At 52.5% G+C, this 19,371-nt stretch overlaps 1 protein-coding gene across 10 annotated transcripts in view; it reads left to right on the top strand.

The window, feature by feature from the left end:
- Positions 1 to 19,371, top strand: part of NBR1 (NBR1 autophagy cargo receptor) — a 657,239-nt gene that overhangs the window by 555,790 nt on the left and 82,078 nt on the right. For all 10 annotated transcript variants that reach the window (XM_078645308.1, XM_078645311.1, XM_078645309.1 and 7 more), the window contains one exon: positions 5,526 to 5,592. In XM_078645308.1, coding sequence (XP_078501434.1) covers positions 5,526 to 5,592 — 67 coding nt within the window. The remainder of the gene's footprint in view (positions 1 to 5,525; positions 5,593 to 19,371) is intronic.

Here is a 19,371-nt window from a genome sequence, read left to right as displayed (position 1 = left end):
AGGGGTATGATGAGGACGAGCAATACAATTTCCCTATCAATGAACCTGATGCGCAACAGGATTCATATGATGACACTGGTGACCAAAGCGCCCAAAGTGTGGGGCAGGACCCGCAGCTCTTTAATGCACGTGCATCCCCAACTGAGGATTCAGCAGGTTTTCATGCACTACTCGAAAGGGCCGCAGCCAATCATGATGTGGACATGCATGCGGACCCGGTTGAGGAAGACTTCCTTTTCGACACATTTTCAGTCTCTGAAAGGACAGTAAAGACTCTGCCTATGCTTAAAGGAGTCCTCAAGCATGCTGGGGACATATTTAAGGAGCCTACAAGAGCAAGAGTGGTCAATCCACGTATTGAAAAAAAGTACAGACCTGCACCTGCAGACCCCGCATACATTCGGGGACAGTTGCCACTGGACTCTCTTGTGGTCGCCAATGCCAGGAAACGTGCCAACTCCCAAACCACGGGTGAAGCTCCTCCCCCGGATAAGGAGTCTAAAGTGCTAGAGGCAGGGGGCAAAAGAGTAGCTGCGCAGGCATCAAACTTTTGGCGCATTGCCAATACACAGGCACTCTTAGCGCGTTACGATAGGGCGCACTACGACACCCTAGAACAGATTATACAACACCTGCCTCCACAGTTCCAAGAAGGCACTAAACTGCTTATTGAGGAAGGGAAGCTAATCTCAAACGCAGCTATCAAGTGTGCCCTTGACGCAGCAGACACAGCTGCTAGAGCTATCAACACTAGCGTTATGCTGAGACGACAGGCGTGGCTACGCATCTCAGGGTTTAAACAGGATATTCAGACAACCATTCTTAATCAGCCAGTCCATCCTGATAGTCTGTTTGGTCCAGATGTTGACACCACCCTAGAGAAAATAAAAAAAGGACACAGAGACTGCTAAGTCCATGGGGGCCCTACAGTCACAACAGTTTCGTGGCAGCAATTTTCGTCGCTCAGGTGCACGTGGAGTCACCAGAGGACAAATGGGTCAACAATCTCAGTTCTCAAAAGGTGGAGCACAATCCTCGTTCACGAAACAGAACAAGGGAGGTTACAGAAACAACAGCAACAGAGGTCGCGGCAGAGGAAACAACAGCTCCCGCTCCTCTACCCCAAGCAAACAGTGACTCTCTGTCACTGCCCCCCGACCACTTAACACCCGTCGGGGGGAGACTGCAGCAGTTCCTGCCCGTCTGGATAAACATCACCACAGACAGGTGGGTGCGACAACTAATCCAGTATGGTTATTGCCTAGAGTTGAAATCCACTCCACCCAACATCCCGCCAAGGCAAAGACCTATGTCCGCAGAGCACGTGCTCTTATTGCAGCAGGAGGTAGTGGTGATGCTGCAAAAAGGCGCAATCGAGCTCGTGCCGGTGGGAGAAGAAGGTACAGGGGTGTATTCCCTGTACTTCCTTATTCCGAAGAAGGACGGATCTCTCAGACCCATTCTAGATCTACGTCCCCTCAACATGTACATACTATCAGAACATTTCCACATGCTCACTCTCCAACAGATTCTTCCCTTGCTGAACCAAGGGGACTTCTTAGCAACCTTAGATCTCAAGGATGCTTATTTCCACATTCCACTACACCCGTCCCACAGGAAATACCTCAGGTTCACTATTCAAGGCAAGCATTACCAGTTCAAGGTGCTACCCTTCGGAGTCACCACAGCCCCAAGGGTGTTTACCAAGTGTCTGGCGACAGTAGCAGCGCACCTCAGGAGGCAAAACATCCATGTCTACCCCTACCTAGACGACTGGCTCGTGCCAGCCAAGTCGGAGCAACAGTGTGCCGCGGACATGTCGGCTACAATTCACCTTCTTCACGATCTGGGTTTCTCGCTGAACTACCCAAAGTCGCATCTACAACCAGCACATGTCCGGCAGTTCCTAGGTGCGACGATCAACACCCTGACGGCCATGGCTCAGCCAAACCAAGTCAGGATAGACAGCATGCAGTCTCTAATCCAAAAGTTCAGACCACAACACTCGCTTCCAGCGAGAGTGTTCATGCAGTTGATAGGCATGATGGCCTCCTGCATCTTCATAGTCCCTCACGCACGGTTACATATGCGCCCGCTCCAGGAGTGCTTAGCGAATCAGTGGACACAGGCTCAAGGGCAATTGACAGACCTAGTGTTGGTTACCAGTCGGGCATACGACTCTCTGCATTGGTGGACTCCACACAACCTTTGCAAGGGCCGACTGTTCCAAGAGCCTGTGCCGCAGATTACCTTGACAACGGACGCATCTCTCCAGGGATGGGGAGCTCATCTGCTCAATTACACAGTGCAGGGACTATGGACGACGCAGCAACAAAAGATGCACATCAACTATCTGGAACTGATGGCAATCTTCATGGCGATCAAGTCCTTCATTGTACATCTGTGCAACAAGGTAGTGTTAGTCCGGACGGACAACATGACCGCGATGTACTACATTCAAAAGCAGGGAGGCACCCACTCGCCACAGCTGTCTCATCTGGCTCAGAGCATGTGGAAGTGGGCCATTCAGAGGAACATTTTCCTCATGGCAGAACACCTCCCAGGGAAGGACAACCAGATGGCGGATCTGCTCAGCAGGTACAGCCATCAAATGCACGAGTGGGAGATACACCCATCTGTCCTCCACCCGTACTTCCAGCAGTGGGGTCATCCGGAGATAGACCTGTTTGCCACAAAAGAAAACGCAAAATGCCAACACTTTGCCGCCAGGTTCCCTCACCCACAGTCGCAGGGGAATGCGATATGGATGAACTGGTCAGGCAAATTTGCGTACGCTTTTCCGCCAGCCCCTCTGATACCGCTGGTCGCAAGAAAGCTAAGGCAGCACGCGATGACTCTCATCCTAGTTGCTCCAACGTGGGCGCGCCAAGCATGGTACACCACGTTCCTCGACCTATCAGTGGTGCCGCATCAAAGACTGCGCCTCACGCCCAGTCTTTTAACGCAGAACCATGGAGAAATTCAGCATCCAGATCCGCAACAGCTCAACCTGGCGATCTGGCTCCTGAAGTCCTAGAGTTTGGATACCTTAACCTACCTCCAGAATGCATGGACATCATCAAGGAGGCAAGGAAGCCAACTACCAGAGCATGCTATGCTGCGAAATGGAAGCGTTTTGTCATTTACTGTACTGCCAATGACATCAACCCGCTAGATGCATCTATCCCTGACATCATTTGCTATCTGTTGCATCTTTACAAGTGCAATCTAGCGTACACTTCCATTCGGATACATCTATCCGCCATAGCGGCTTACCTTCAGAACAGGCAGCACCTCTCTGTCTTCAAAGTGCCTGCCATTAAAGCCTTTCTTGAAGGCCTGAAACGAGTCATTCCCCCAAGAACACCACCAGCTCCGGTGTGGAACCTCAATGTGGTCCTCACCAGACTGATGGGACCACCTTTTGAGCCACTGCACTCGTGTGAACTCCAGTTCCTAACGTGGAAAGTGGCTTTCCTAATAGCTATTACGTCGCTGAGGCGTGTTAGTGAGCTACAAGCGCTCACAATCCAAGAGCCATTCATTCAGATTCATCCAAATAGGGTAGTGCTACGCACTAACCCCAAATTCCTTCCGAAGGTGGTGTCACAGTTTCATCTCAACCAAACTATTGACTTGCCAGCATTCTTTCAAAACCCACAAACGGTGGCAGAAAGAATGCTCCATACCTTAGATGTACGGAGGGCGTTGATGTACTACATAGACAGGACACAACCCTTTAGAAAGACAGAACAACTCTTTGTTGCCTTCGCACCACAACACAAAGGCAACCCTATTTCCAAAGCAGGAATAGCCAGGTGGATTGTTAAGTGCATCCAGATATGTTATCAAAAGGCCAAGCGCACTTTAACGATTCCCCCAAGGGCGCACTCCACACGCAAATTGGGGGCATCCATGGCTTTCCTAGGGAACATTCCTTTAGAGGATATTTGCAGAGCAGCCACGTGGGTTACACCACATACCTTTACAAAACACTACTGTGTTGATGTACATTCCAAGCAGCAAGCTGCTGTAGGACAGGCTGTTCTCAAAACACTTTTTCAGGTTTCTACAGCTGGCACAGGCAACCGCCGCTGATGGAGGGACTGCTATGTATTCTATGCTAAGATATGAATTTAGCAGCCCACATGCCTCGAACTGAATATGCTACTTACCAGTATGCATCTGTTCTTGGCATGTAGGGCTGCTAACATTCATATCGCCCGCCCTCCTCCCCGGTGCCTGTCGCAGCTGCAGATATACTATTGTATTTATTCATTAGCATGGACATCCTTTACACTTTTCACTCCATCTTCTGCCACAATGGCGAAAAACAATCTGGGGATGGAGCCGATGCCCATGCGCACTGTAGTCCAGGGGAGGAGCCACCCATCTCAGGATACTTCGAAGACTCTTCCAGGACAACAATGTGCGATCATCCGGACCCAACACTAGGCGGCGATCTAATGCTAAGATATGAATGTTAGCAGCCCTACATGCCAAGAACAGATGCATACTGGTAAGTAGCATATTCATTTCCCATCAACCAATCTATTGAGTTACCAGGCTTTTACCACCTCCAGACTTAGTAGCTGAAAGAGTGCTGCATACTTTTGATGTTAAGAGAGAGGTCATGTATTATATTGACAGAACTAAAGATTTTATGAAGTCTAACCAACTGTTTGTGGCATGTGTAGCTGTAGATGCACATGCTCTGCATACTCGCCATCTATGGTCGGGGTCGGCCGCGTGCCGCTTGTTTTTCTTCAAATAAGTCTTTCCAGTCACAAAGTCTAGTGACTCCTCCTATTACTGGTAAAGCACATGGGCATCGTCTCCATTGTTAGACTGTTTTCTTTTTGCTGTTGGATTTGGGCGTGTTACTGATCAATCTCCGGGTCGATGCCTTGTGGTGTTCGTCATCGGACGACTACGGTCTAAAATCTCCTGTTGGCACTTTTGTTTCTTTTGCTAAGCCTCATAAAGTCGCTCTCATTTCCAAAGCAGGTATAGCGAAATGGATAGTTAAGTGTATCCAAACCTAATCCCATTATGCAGAACACATATTGACTCCAAGAGCGCACTCTACACGTAGAAAAGGAGCTACACTAGCTTTCTGAGGAAATGTCCCTATCATGGAACTATGTAAAGCTGCTGCTTGGTCTGAACCATACAACTTAGCCAAACAATTATTGTGGAGATGTGTTTGCATATAAGCAAGCCTTAGTAGCCCAAGCAGTCGTAAGAGCACGGTTTCTCATCTGCATCATCTGCTATCCAGCCACCGCATACCTGAACTCATACTCGCTATGAAAAAGTTATCTACATGACAGGCATGTCCTCTACAAGAGCTTCTAAGCTAACATTCTTCTTTCAAGATTATATAATTAATGACTTTTTGTGAACAACGTAAGCAGTTGGTGTAGAATGCTTGAGCTATGTTTTTAAAGCACATTTAGAGAGAACCTATATTTCTATTGTAACTATTTTGCTGCTCCTAATCAAGGACTTTATAATTTCTCTAGAACCCAGCGATGACTACTTTAATGAACCTACAGGACCTGTCAAGCCCAAAATCTATGAACATTCAAGGTATTTTGCTGTTTGTTTTTCTGTAGCTCGCTGTCATCTACCATCTGTTTGAAAGATCGAGTGATATCAAGAATGTTACTTGAAACATGCCGCCTGTTTTTATTTCAGTAAGAGACAACATATACAAAGCAGGATGTAGCTCCAAGTTCATTTTTGACCATTTATTTAACTATTTACTGTGCATTAACAAATATTGGTATCGTTAACACTGATTTAATGGGTATTTTCGCCAGCCTCCATATTCCAATGCAAAATGATTACTCTGCTTAGGTTTGAGGTGCATGATTAGAGCTGTAATGGATACTTTATTAAATGGACCTGTGGGATCTAACCTGCAGTAAATAGGTAGCACTTGCAGATAACCTATGAGAGACCACAGTATTTGAGACCGGGAATAAAATAAGAGTAAAGGGCTCACAAGCATAGAAAATAAGAATGTCATATTTTGCCAAATTTTCAACTAACATTGCTGTCTTCTGTCCAAGTTGTTTTTTCAAGATTGTATTAAACCTATAATGAAGTAGACTTTTCATAACATATATCGGAGGTAAGGACTAAAAGGCCAAGATTTTTTTATTTACAGTGTATCTGTGTGTGCAAAAGAATCTCAGATTCACTACATACCCTGCTGCTGGTGCCAGTCACTGTTGCCAAGCGTAGTGGCCACGATGCATTAATTCTACAAAGGCTTACATTAACAAAGAGTATCAAGTGATTGATCCACTTACATTTGCAGCTGTGTTATTTTCTCACAGTACTCTTACTCTCATTAGGACTGGTGTACTTATCTTGAAGACTTTGAAGTTGTTGCTTCACATGTTAGTGTTTCCTTTTGCAATGCTTATTTGTTGAGCTAAGAGATTGGATCAGCATGTTAGCAGTATTTTTACAAACCCAAGATATTATTATGCTCCCATGAAACTTCCAACATTACACCATGGACAGTGTCAGGGCACCTATCCTAGTAGTAACAAGTCTGCTGAATTTGTGAGCCACTAACTCAATGTGTACTTGTATTATTTGGCCATATATCTAAACAGTAAAAGTAAAAATATTTCTGAAGGATACTTCTAACTGCAGATTCCTCACCTTGTGAGTATCCCCAGGCGGGATCTGGAGATTTAGTTCAGAATTTCCCTTGCATGCCAGTAGGTGGCATCATGCAGCTGCTTCAGGTCCCTCCTGCCCTGGAAGTGATGCCAAAGCTCGCTCCCTGATTGACATTTTTCAAAACAAGTTTTCACTGTGCAAGGGACATGTCTCTGCTAACCCTCCCAACCTCCCCCAACAACAGCAGGTCTTAAACTGGGGAAGGATTGCCACAATCAGACGAACCCTCACACCATCTGTCTCTGGTGTCTTTGGATGTTTGCAAGGCATGGCATCATGCAACAAATGGGCTCAGTAAAAATCCGAAGGCTAGTCAGGGCCGATAAGCCAAACTCTACATTGCCGAGAATACAGGAAGGCCCATCCAAAATTGAGGACGCAGACGTTCCCTATCACAAGGTTGTTCCTGTGAGAGGTCATTGTCCCACTCCATATGCTCAGTTAAGTCAAAATCGAAGAAAAAACATAAGAATTCAGAATGTGACTCTCCTTCTTCCCATAACTCTCGTCGAGAGAAATTGCGTCTGACGTCCGGGTACATCTGTGTCTCAGTCCTGCTGTCCTATCTCGAAACCTTTCCCCAGCTTGTTCCTGATTCGGACTGAGTTTCATGGGGCCATCGGAGATGCTACTACAGTTGAAGGCCTTCATAGAGGCCATGTTGTGCATTTATGCCACCTTTCCGGAGCCTTTAATGTGCCTTCAGGCCCCTCATTTCCGAGGACACCAGTCTAGTTACTGCTGGCAGATCCATCCCGGGCTGAGCCTCTCAACCCTATCTCAGTGTCCGCACGTCAACTACGGCAGCGATTCTGCTGTACCAGAGGAAAACCCTTATTCATTCCGGACTCTGAAGCGAATCTGCTGTGACCCTGATCAAAAGTTGCAACCACCTCAGCTACACTCGGTTAAGCTTCCACTACCTCAAAGGTTCTTAGACCCCGAACACCACAGAGAGGAAAATGTGTATGATGAGTACTACATATATGATGTGGGTAACTTATTTTTGTATCTCCAGGGTGACAGTGGCCTGGACAGATCCTCTGACACTGGCCTCCATTCCTCACCTGGTCCCTCTATGGAGGAATCTCCATTCTTTGTCATGCTCATAAACAGGGATGGGGAAATCATTGACTTGCATCTACCCTCCATGGAAGTCAAAACTAACATCCTCACTGAAAGCCTGATGCCAGTACAAACGTAATCAGAACCTCTTCTTCCCTTCAACAAGGCCCTAACAGATATCCTCATGGGCACTTGGCTGAAACCAGGATTTGTCTCACAGCCAATCAACAGATAGCAAAACGACATAGGTTCCGGGAGGATCCACTTTTCCTTCTTCAACACACCACACTATAGAGTCTTGTAGTTCAGGCCCCTACCTGTCGGCTCAACCTGAATTGTTTACCTACAACATCTCTAGATAGAGGATCCAAACGCATGGAGGCCTTAGGAAAATGCATCTTCATTTCTGCCAGTCTGGCACTTAGATCAGTCAATTCGAGTGGCCTCTTAGGACGTTACTTGCAGGTGTCGGAGGAGACTGTGAAGGATCTGCAATGATGATTGCTGGACCACAATTGAACGGGCACCAGTCCCCTCTCATTATCCACTCAGAGCTGATGGTTGTGACAAATGCATCGTTGCTGGGTTGAGAAGGCCATCTAGGAGAGGTGGAGATCAGAGGATTCTGGTTGAAATCCGCCTCCACATCAACTTGTTGGAGTTGCTTGGCAGTGAAGGTTTCCCTCTTGGGCATCAAGGGAGAATGGCTGCAGGTCCTTATAGACAACAGCACCACTATGTGGAGCTGCAACATGCAGGGAGAGGTGGGGTTGTGGGTCCTGTGCCAGGAGGCTCTACACTTCTAGAACTGGCTGAGTCGGAAAGGGATCTTCCTGGTTATGCAGCACTTGGCAGGATCTTTAAACACCTGCAGATTTTGTGTAGTGATTCACAAATGATGGCTATACTCAGAAGTGGCACATGGCATTTTCCAACAATGGGGAGAACCCTGTCTCAGTCTTTTTGCCACCGTTGAAAACATCCAGTTTCCATGCTTTTGTGCAATGAAGTTCCCAAGACAATTATCCCTCTGTTATGCATTTCAATTGAACAGGTGCTCAGGACTCCTTAGTGCTTTATTGCCTTTACCTCGCTAGCTCAAAGTTCTGTAGAAGACCAGGAATGACAAATCCCAACTCATCCTGCCAGCTCTGGATTTGACCAGGCAAATGTGTTACTGAGTACTTCTAGCCATGAGCATCTGTCCTCCGATCTGGTTGCCTCTTCAGGAGAATCTTTAGTCACTACAGCAGGGTAGGGCAGGATCCTACACCCAAGCCTGTACAATTTACACCCCCATGCTTGGAGATTAGGCTGTGACAGCGAGCAGCTTTTGAGCCTCCTCCTGAGGTAGTAAATTTTATAGCCAGGTGTCCCTCCACCAACATAATCTATGTGGGACAGAGGGAGACGTTTTTTGTTTTGTCTCTTCGAGGCTTATCCGCTCTCTGCAAGCCCAATTATCTGATGTCCTTTTTTCCCCTCCCTTTCATTTGCCCAGCAAGGCCTTGCTGAGGCCACAGTTAACATGTGTCTGCCCTATCTACCTTTTTATGGTTACCTAAACAGCCATCTCCGTCTAAATCATCTGTTGTGATGCATTTCCTAAAAGGGCTTACCCACATCTTTCCACTGCAAGCTTTTCTGATGCCTTGATGGATATGAATTTGGTTCTGTCATTTCTAATGTGCACCCCATTTGAACCTATGCACAGTTAGTTGTTGTCTGAGTTATGAACCCTAAAGATAATGGTCCTCATAGCAAACATGTCGGCTTGTTGCATGAGTGAGCTACAAGCACTCTTTGTCCAGCAACTGTACACCACTTTCTTTCTGGATAAACTGGTGCTAAGGACTAAGGACTAAAGCTGCATTCTTCTCAAAAGTATCCACACCATTCCCCATCAGGCAGTCTATCATTCTGCTGACATTGTTTGTCTTTCCTTATCCATCTAAGAAAGACTCCATCACTTAGACCATTGACCATGTCACCAGGCAGGTCGCTCCCCCCGCCACCACACAGCCCTCCTGTGTGCCCGAGCCCGCTGCTGCCATTCAAAGTAGTTTGTGCCTGTTTTTTTCAACCTCTGCCCATCCACTCGCTCTGCGCTGTCCTCGCATTCTTTGCACTGCTTAATTTGTGTTCCTCCTTTCCCTACGTGATTGCATTATTGTATTTTTGTATTTTGTGCCCCTCTGTGCCCCACTTTGCCTTCTGTATCCCTCTCGTTCCTTCCACATTTTTTCCCCGCCGCTGCGTCCCCTGCGGCCCCGCCCCCGCCCCCCCTGAACTCCCCATTCCCTGCCCCGCTACCACCTTCCAGCTGCTCCTTCCTCCCACATCCCCTCATATCCCCGCAGCGGCCGCGTGCAGCGGCTGCGCCGCTGGCACGCCTAAGGCAAGCCAGTATGCGCCCTGAGCGCGCCCAGTGCCAGGACCCCTGGCCTCCGTAAACCCCACGACGCCTGCCTCCGCTACGACTTCAGCACCCTCTCCTGCGGCCCCGCACCCCCTGAACTCCCCATTCGTCGCCCCGCTCCCACCTCCCAGCTGCTCCTCCCTCCCACATCCCCTCATATGGAGGCTGCGCAGCGGCCGCGCCTAAGGCAAGCCCGTCTGCGCCCGTCTGAGCCTGGACCGTGCCCAGCGCCAGGACCCCTAGCCTCCGCAAACCCCACGACGCCTGCCTCAGCTACGACTCCAGCACCCTCCACGCACTCAACGCCGGACGATCACGCACCTGCTGCCTGGCAGCCCCGAAGCGCACCAAAGGACCCTTCTCCTGCCGGAACTGCAGCTTTACCAACATCCGGCCTGCAAACCCGACTAACAAGGAACCAAACTTCCTCAGAAGCATCGTGCTCAATGCCCGCAAACACGCCATCGAACTCTGGGACCAACTCGGCACCAACACCCCAGACGTCGCCTTCCTGACAGAGACCTGGCTGACCCCCTCCTCTGCCCCTTGCATCGCCATAGCCATCCCAGAAGGCTACGAGATCACCCACAAGGACGGCCAAAATGGAATAAAACGAGGAATTGCCATCGTCCACAGAAACAGCCTCAAAATCTCGACACACGCCGACGACACCCTCAGCACCGCCGAACACCTGCACCACACTGACCCCAACACCTCCCTCAGAGGCACCCTCATCTACAGACGCCCCCGGACCGCGACCGCAGTTCAGTGACTCCATCACCGACTTCATCAGCACACACGCCCTCGCCTCCACGGACTACATCCTCCTCCGGGACCTGAACTTCCACCTCGAGAACAACAACAACGCCAACTCCTCCACCCTGATCGCCAACCTCCGACTCAGACAACTAATCACAACACCCTCTCATTCCACCGGCCACACACTTGATCCCATCTTCTCAGCAAGCACCCACGTCTTCTTCGACCGCACCACCAAACTCCACTGGACCGACCACCGCTGCATTCACTTCACCTTCCAAAAACCCACCACACACCTCCGCACTCAGCAGATGCTGCGCCGCAGCTGGGGCAAGATCACCGAGGACCAGCTAACCGCTGCCCTCTCCCAGAGCCCACCCGCGGACCCGACCGACACCGCAGCCCGCAGCCTCAAACAATGGATCAACGACTGCGGCAACACCCTCCCCCCGCTCAAGAAGACCCCCAACACCCACACCGGCAAGAGAGTCAGCTGGTTCACCGAAGACCTCCAGGACTCCAAGCGAACCTGTCGAAAACTAGAAAAAAACTGGACCCCCAAAAGAACTCTGCAAAGCTACACAGCCCACATGAACGCCACCCGCCGACTCCCCAAACTCATCAGCTCCGCCAAAAGGACCGCCTTCAGAGACCGCATAGACAACAACGCACACAACAGCAAAGAACTCTTCAGTATCGTGAATGAACTCTCCAACCCCAACTACATCCCACCGTCACATGATCTGTGTGACTCACTGGCCACCTTCTTCCATCGTAAGATAGCAGACATCCACGACAGCTTTGATGCCACCACCACCCCGGCAAGCAGACATCCACGACAGCTTTGATGCCACCACCACCCCGGCAACCGCCGACACCCCTGCTCCCATGACCGCCAACCGCCTGCTTGCCTGGACCAACATCAACGACGATGACACTATCAAGATCATGAACACCGTCCGCTCCGGATCCCCGGAAGACCGCTGCCCACACCACATCTTCAACAAAGCCAGCAACATCATCGCACCCCACCTCCGGAAAACCATCAACATCTCCTTCGAGACAGCGACCTTCCCAGAGAGCTGTAAGCACGCAGAGATCAACGCCCTACTAAAGAAACCCAAGACGGACCCCAAGGACCTCAAGAACTTCCGACCCATCTCCCTGCTCCCGATCCCGGCGAAGGTCATCGAAAAGGCCGTCAACAAATAATTGACCAGCTTCCTCGAAGAGAAGAACATCCTGGACCCGTCCTAGTCCGTGTTTCCAGCAACCACAGCACCGAAACTGCCCTCATCGCTGCAACCGACGACATCCGGATCCTGCTTGACAATGGAGAAACCTCTGTCCTCATCCTCCTGGACCTGTCAGCCGCTTTCGACACAGTCTGCCATGGCACACTAAGAGCACGTCTCTACGACGCCGGAATCCAAGAGAAGGCCACCTCCTTCCTCACCGGGAGAACCCAGATGTCAGGGCTGTCAGAAGCTCAAGATATAGAAATGCCACTAACCTTTCTGTTTCAAAAGGGGGTGGTGATGGACAGAGTATCTGAATTAAGCAGAACACTCCTACCCAGTCAAAAGATCAGGGCTTGATCCATCACAGTTTTTTAGCTCACTGCACCATCCCAGTTCAGAACCTGGCTACATGCAAATTAGTCTGACCCTGGCCCAGTGCATCATGGGAACAGGGCAGACCAAACTACCAAGCCAATTCTTTACTGGAAAGGAAACAAGCTTCCGGGGACCGGTTTCTGGCATTACAGCCGTCTTCGGCCCGGCTTGCTTGAATCCTGATGGTGCAGTGAGCAAGGGACTCACATCTGAGCATACCCTTCCACACTTGTGGTGGCCAAAATGATTCAAAAGGGGGTGGTGATGGACAGAGTATCTGAATTAAGCAGAACACTCCTACCCAGTCAAAAGATCAGGGCTTGATCCATCACCGTTTTTTAGCTCACTGCACCATCCCAGTTCAGAACCTGGCTACATGCAAATTAGTCTGACCCTGGCCCAGTGCATCATGGGAACAGGGCAGACCAAACTACCAAGCCAATTCTTTACTGGAAAGGAAACAAGCTTCCGGGGACCGGTTTCTGGCATTACAGCCGTCTTCGGCCCGGCTTGCTTGAATCCTGATGGTGCAGTGAGCAAGGGACTCACATCTGAGCATACCCTTCCACACTTGTGGTGGCCAAAATGATTCAGAAGGGGGTGGTGATGGACAGAGTATCTGAATTAAGCAGAACACTCCTACCCAGTCAAAAGATCAGGGCTTGATCCATCACCGTTTTTAGCTCACTGCACCATCCCAGTTCAGAACCTGGCTACATGCAAATTAGTCTGACCCTGGCCCAGTGCATCATGGGAACAGGGCAGACCAAACTACCAAGCCAATTCTTTACTGGAAAGGAAACAAGCTTCCGGGGACCGGTTTCTGGCATTACAGCCGTCTTCGGCCCGGCTTGCTTGAATCCTGATGGTGCAGTGAGCAAGGGACTCACATCTGAGCATACCCTTCCACACTTGTGGTGGCCAAAATGATGCACCATCAGGATTCAAGCAAGCCGGGCCGAAGACGGCTGTAATGCCAGAAACCGGTCCCCGGAAGCTTGTTTCCTTTCCAGTGAATAATTGGCTTGGTAGTTTGGTCTGCCCTGTTCCCATGATGCACTGGGCCAGGGACAGACTAATTTGCATATAGCCAGGTTCTGAACTGGGTTGGTGCAGTGAGCTAAAAAACGGTGATGGATCAAGCCCTGATCTGTTGACTGGGTAGGAGTGTTCTGATTAACTCAGATACTCTGTCCATCACCACCCCCTTTTTGAAATTATTTTGGCCACCATGAGTGTGGAAGGGTATGCTCAGACATGAGTCCCTTGCTCATTGCACCATCAGGATTCAAGCAAGCCGGGCCGAAGACGGCTGTAATGCCAGAAACCGGTCCCCGGAAGCTTGTTTCCTTTCCAGTGAAGAATTGGCTTGGTAGTTTGTTCTGCCCTGTTCCCATGATGCACTGGGCCAGGGACAGACTAATTTGCATATAGCCAGGTTCTGAACTGGGTTGGTGCAGTGAGCTAAAAAACGGTGATGGATCAAGCCCTGATCTGTTGACTGGGTAGGAGTGTTCTGATTAACTCAGATACTCTGTCCATCACCACCCCCTTTTTGAAATTATACTAACCTTTCCGTAGCAGCCAGCAGGAACGATGCCGTGGAGAATGGCCTCCCTCTTACCCTACGCACTACCCCCACAATGTAATAACCACACTAGTCATTTTTTGACTAAACTTTTTGATCTTTTTGATCATTTTTCTACTCGAGTCTTCGACTCCAACGGTGCCGGTAGGGATGCCCGGGTTCAAGCCCTGTTCGAAGTGCGACCGACTGATGTCGGTCACGGACCCCCATCGCCGGTGCCTGAAGTGCTTAGGCCTCGACCACGACGACCGCACCTGCTCCGACTGCCGGGCCCTGACGTCGAAGGCTAGGCGGGAGCGGTCCCGCAAGCGGCTCGAGCTCCGGCAGTCGGCCCCGCGCCATTCCAGGTCCCGATCCCACGGGAGGTCGAGGGACCGGTCGCGGGGTCGGAGTCCCCGCAGCTCCGGGAGTGGACATCGGTCGTCGGGATCCAAGTCCTCAGGTAAGAGGCATGAGAGGTCGGAGCGGCATCATCGCTCCTCCGACCCACCCCGACGCTAGCACGATGCGGCCGGAGGTTCGGGCGACACCGCCCACGCGGCTCCAAGAGAGTCGCAAGCGTCGCCGCCTGCCCCACACCTTCGGGTCCCTGGGCACGGCACGGCGCGACGCCGGAGGAGGTCGAGCGGTACCTCATGGCCGTGAGGTCCCTCCCTCCTCAGCCGGGTCCCGCGGCGCCTTCGGGCCCAGCGGTCCCGGCTGGAGGCCCTAGCGGGTCGGGCGCTTAGGTCCCGACGCCGCCGGGTGCTTCGGCCCCGGCGCCGCAGGACCTCACCGGACCCGCTTCCGGATCCGGGTCGTCGCCTGTCGACCTCACGACCTCACCGGCGCCGGCCCCGAGGGTGTCGCCCCCGGCGCCCGTTGTGGACGCCGTCCCCAATCTTCCCTTCGGTCCGACTCTGGCGCCGGAACGGCGCCGTTGGGCGCCGCTTCCGACGGCCTTTGGAGATTTTTATTTCCATGAGGAGTCCCAGTCTGTTAACCCTGAGTTACAGGAGACTGGTGACGGAGGTGATTGGGAGGGGTCTGAGGACCCTCTGGCACAGGAGTGCCAGTCTCAAGAGGACTGGACATATGAGCTTGGGGAGGCCAGTGGTATTGACACCTCGCCAGACACTGGATTTGTCTCCCCTCCCACCGTGGCTACGGAGGAGGGGGCTGCTTATAGCGTAGTGTTGATGAGGGCAGCCAAGGCCTTGGGCCTGGAGCTCCCCGTCGCGGCCGTGAGGACTAACCTCCTCACTGAGGTTCTTAAACCGCAGGCAAGCTCCAGTGAGCCTCTGCTGCCGTTTAATGAAGCCCTATGTGACGTTCTTGTGGGCGCTTGGTCCAAGCCCGCCACGGGTCCGCCTGTGGATAGGAACGTGGCCAGACGCTACCGCCCGGCCCCGGGCGACCCTTGTTTTTTGTCCACCCACCCCACCCCCGAGAGCCTGGTTATCCAGGCCTCCACTTCCCAGACCGCATTCCCGACGGCCCCGCCCGATCGGGAATCCAAGAGATACGAACAGTTCGGAAAGAAAGTGTTCTCGTCCCTGAGTTTGGGACTGCGGTCTGTCAACACCGCGTGTCTCTTGGGCCGCTACACCCACACCCTGTGGGACACGGTCGCGGACGTGCTGCCACAATGCCCGGAGGAGGTCCGGGCTAAACTCGCCCAAGCCCTTGTGGAGGGTCAAGATGCGGCACGATACTCTATCCGGTGTGGACTGGATACCACGGACTCACTGGGCAGGGCGATGGCAACGACGGTGGCGGTTCGACGCCACGCCTGGTTGAGGTCCGCCAATTTCTCGGCCGATGTCCAGGCCACCCTCCTGGATATGCCGTTCGATGGCCGTTGCCTTTTTGGCGACAAGGCAGACCATGCGCTGGAGCGATTTAAGGACTCCAGGGCTACGGCCAAGTCCTTAGGCCTCTCGACCACGCGCCAGCAATCGGGTGCCTTTCGCTCCTTTCGTGGCCACGGAAGGGGCGTCCCCACACGTGCTGCCAGCCACGCACCGCAGAATACCCAGCAGCGCGGTGGTGGCCGTGGAAACCGCCGTGGCGGCGGCGGTCGGGGTCAGCGGCGGGGCCAGTCCACACCTCCCTCCGCAGCACCTGCCTCCAAACCTTCCTAGTCCGAGCTTTCAGGCCCATGTGACGCCTGTGGGAGGCAGGGTTCGCCATCACCACTTCCACTGGCGCACTGTCACATCGGACAAGTGGGTGCTGCAAATCGTCCGAAGGGGCTACTCCCTCCCCTTCGAGGCGACCCCTCCAGCCATGCCACCGCAATTCCACCGCGTGTCGGGGGATCACTTGCTACTTCTGCAAGAGGAAGTCACGGCCCTCTTGGCCAAGGGGGCCATCGAGCGCGTTCCTGGGCCAGAAGTAGGGTGTGGATGTTACTCCCACTACTTTCTGGTGCCCAAGAAGGGCAAGGGGGGCCTGCGCCCGATCTTGGACCTACGGAACGTCAACGGCTTCCTCTGTCAAGAGAAGTTCAAGATGCTGACTTTGGCTCAGGTCTTAGCTGCCCTGGACCCCGGAGACTGGATGGTAGCGTTGGACTTGCAGGACGCTTATTTTCACATCCCCGTCCTGCCGTCCACCGGCGTTACCTGCGGTTCACGGTAGGCCACGAGCACTTTCAGTTTACCGTGCTCCCCTTTGGCCTTACCAGCGCCCCACGGGTGTTCACGAAGGTGATGGCGGTGGTCGCAGCTCATCTGCGCAGGTTAGGGGTGTCAGTCTTCCCCTACCTCGACGACTGGTTGTTGAAGGCGGGCTCGCCCCAATCAGTCGTCAGCCACCTCCAGACTACGGCCGACCTCCTGCATTTGCTGGGGTTCTCCCTCAATGTGCCGAAGTCGCACCTGTGTCCCTCTCGGAAGCTCCTCTTCATCGGAGCGGTTCTAGACTCGGCACAGTTTCGGGTTTACCCTCCCGAACAGCGGGCTCGGGATATTCAGGCTCTGATTCCCATCTTTCAGCCTTTATCCCGAGTCTCGGTCAGGTTGACGCTGCGGCTTCTGGGGCTGATGGCCTCCTGCATCCTACTGGTGTGTCACGCCCGGTGGCGAATGCGGGCTCTGCAGTGGGACCTGAAGTTTCAGTGGGCCCAGCATCAGGGCAACTTGTCCGATCACGTCTTGATCTCGGAGGGCACTGCAAGACAGTTGCAGTGGTGGCTCACGGACCGCGATTGGGTCAGTGGCAGATCCCTCTCCCTACCCCACCCGGAGCACGTAGTTGTGACGGACGCGTCCATCCAGGGCTGGGGTGGCCACATGGGAGAGGCGGAGATCAGAGGACTCTGGTCTCCGGCGGAGGCCCGGCTCCACATCAACCTGTTGGAGTTACGGGCGATTCGTCTAGCGCTGAAGGCATTCCTCCCCTCTGTCCGGGGGAGTGTAGTGCAGGTGTTCACGGACAACACCACCGCCATGTGGTACTGCAACAAACAGGGCGGGGTGGGGTCGTGGACCCTATGCCAGGAGGCTCTGCGCCTCTGGCAGTGGCTGGAAAGTCAGGGTGTGACCCTGGTAGTTCAACACCTGGCAGGTTCTCTGAATGCCAGGGCGGACGAACTCAGCCGTCGGTGCATGATGGATCACGAATGGCGTCTGAACTCGGACGTGGCGCAAGGCCTCTTTCAGCAATGGGGAGAGCCTTGGTTAGATCTATTCGCCACCGAAGAGAACGCGCAATGTCATCAGTTCTGCGCGTTGGAATTTCCAAGGCGGCACTCGCTCCGAGGCGCTTTTCGTCGCGAGTGGAGTTGCGGTCTATTGTACGCCTTTCCGCCTATACCACTTCTGCCCAGAGTGCTGAAGAAGATCAGGCGCGACCAGGCCCAAGTCATCCTTGTGGCTCCGGACTGGGCACGAAGATACTGGTATCCCGAGCTACTCAGCATGTCAGTAGATCCCCCCGATTCGTCTGCCCCTTCGGGAGGACCTTCTGTCGCAGCAGCAGGGGACGGTCCTCCACCCGAACCTGTCCAGTCTCCACCTACAAGCTTGGAGATTGAGCGGCGACAGTTGAGGCCATTTGACTTGCCTCCCGAAGTCTGTAATGTCATTCTGGCAGCCAGGCGTCCCTCCACAAAGTCGGTATACGCCTGCAGGTGGAACAAATTTGTGGCATGGTGCACAGCAAAGGCTGTGGTTCCACTCTCTGCCCCCCTTTCTGAGGTTCTCCTCTTCCTTCTTTCTCTTGCCCAGCAGGGCTCTGCTCTGGGCACTGTCAAGGGCTACCTTTCTGCCCTTTCTGCCTTCTTAAGGCTACCTGATCAGCCTTCTTTGTTCAAGTCCCCTATTGTAAGTCGATTTCTTAAAGGCATCACGCACATGTTCCCTCCTGTTCCCTTCGTGATGCCCCAGTGGGACTTGAACCTTGTTCTTACCTTCCTGATGTGCGCTACCTTTGAGCCACTTCACAACTGTCCTCTTCGTCTTCTGACTCTAAAGACTGCTTTCCTGGTTGCCATCACCTCTGCCAGGAGAGTGAGCGAGCTCCAGGCCCTTTCTTGTACTCCACCTTTCCTTTCTGTCCATCCGGACAAGGTTGTGTTACGTACGAAGCCATCTTTCCTGCCCAAGGTTGTCTCAGCCTTCCACATTGGGCAGTCCATCACCTTGCCAACCTTCTTTCCACCTCCGCATCCCTCTAAAGAGGAAGAGCGGCTCCACCGTCTGGACCCAAAACGTGCGCTCTCATTCTATTTGGATCGCACACGCCAGTTCCTTTGTTGGCTACGTGGGTGCTAAGAAGGGGAAGGCGGTACACAAGCGGACCATCTCCCGGTGGATCATCTTGTGTATCCAGGCATGTTACTCCATGGCTAAGAAGGAGCCCCCTGTTGGATTGAGGGCTCATTCCACTCGGGCCATGGCAACTACAACTGCCCTGGGCCGGGGAGTGCCCTTACAGGTCATTTGCCAGGCAGCTACGTGGGCCTCGCCGCACACGTTCGCACGACACTACTGCCTGGACAGCCAAGTCCGGAGGGATGGCTTCTTTGGCCGTTCCGTCCTCCAGGACTTTCTGGTGTGATTATTGGTTCGCAGACCCACCACCGGGGTTGGTATTGCTGGGGTATCTATTCTAAGGTAAGGAATCTATCACTAACGTGTCTCTTTCAGATGCACAAGTTACTACTTGTGTAACGATATATCTGTAAGAGACATTAGTTAGTGATAGATTCCTTACCGACCCACCCATCCTCCCCGTTC

The sequence above is a fragment of the Lissotriton helveticus genome, chromosome 5_1, assembly GCF_964261635.1.
Source record: "Lissotriton helveticus chromosome 5_1, aLisHel1.1, whole genome shotgun sequence".
In the NCBI taxonomy this organism is placed as follows: Eukaryota; Metazoa; Chordata; class Amphibia; order Caudata; family Salamandridae; genus Lissotriton; species Lissotriton helveticus.
The sequence above is the reverse complement of the archived record's forward strand: the minus strand, read 5'-3'. Positions and strand labels throughout refer to the sequence as shown.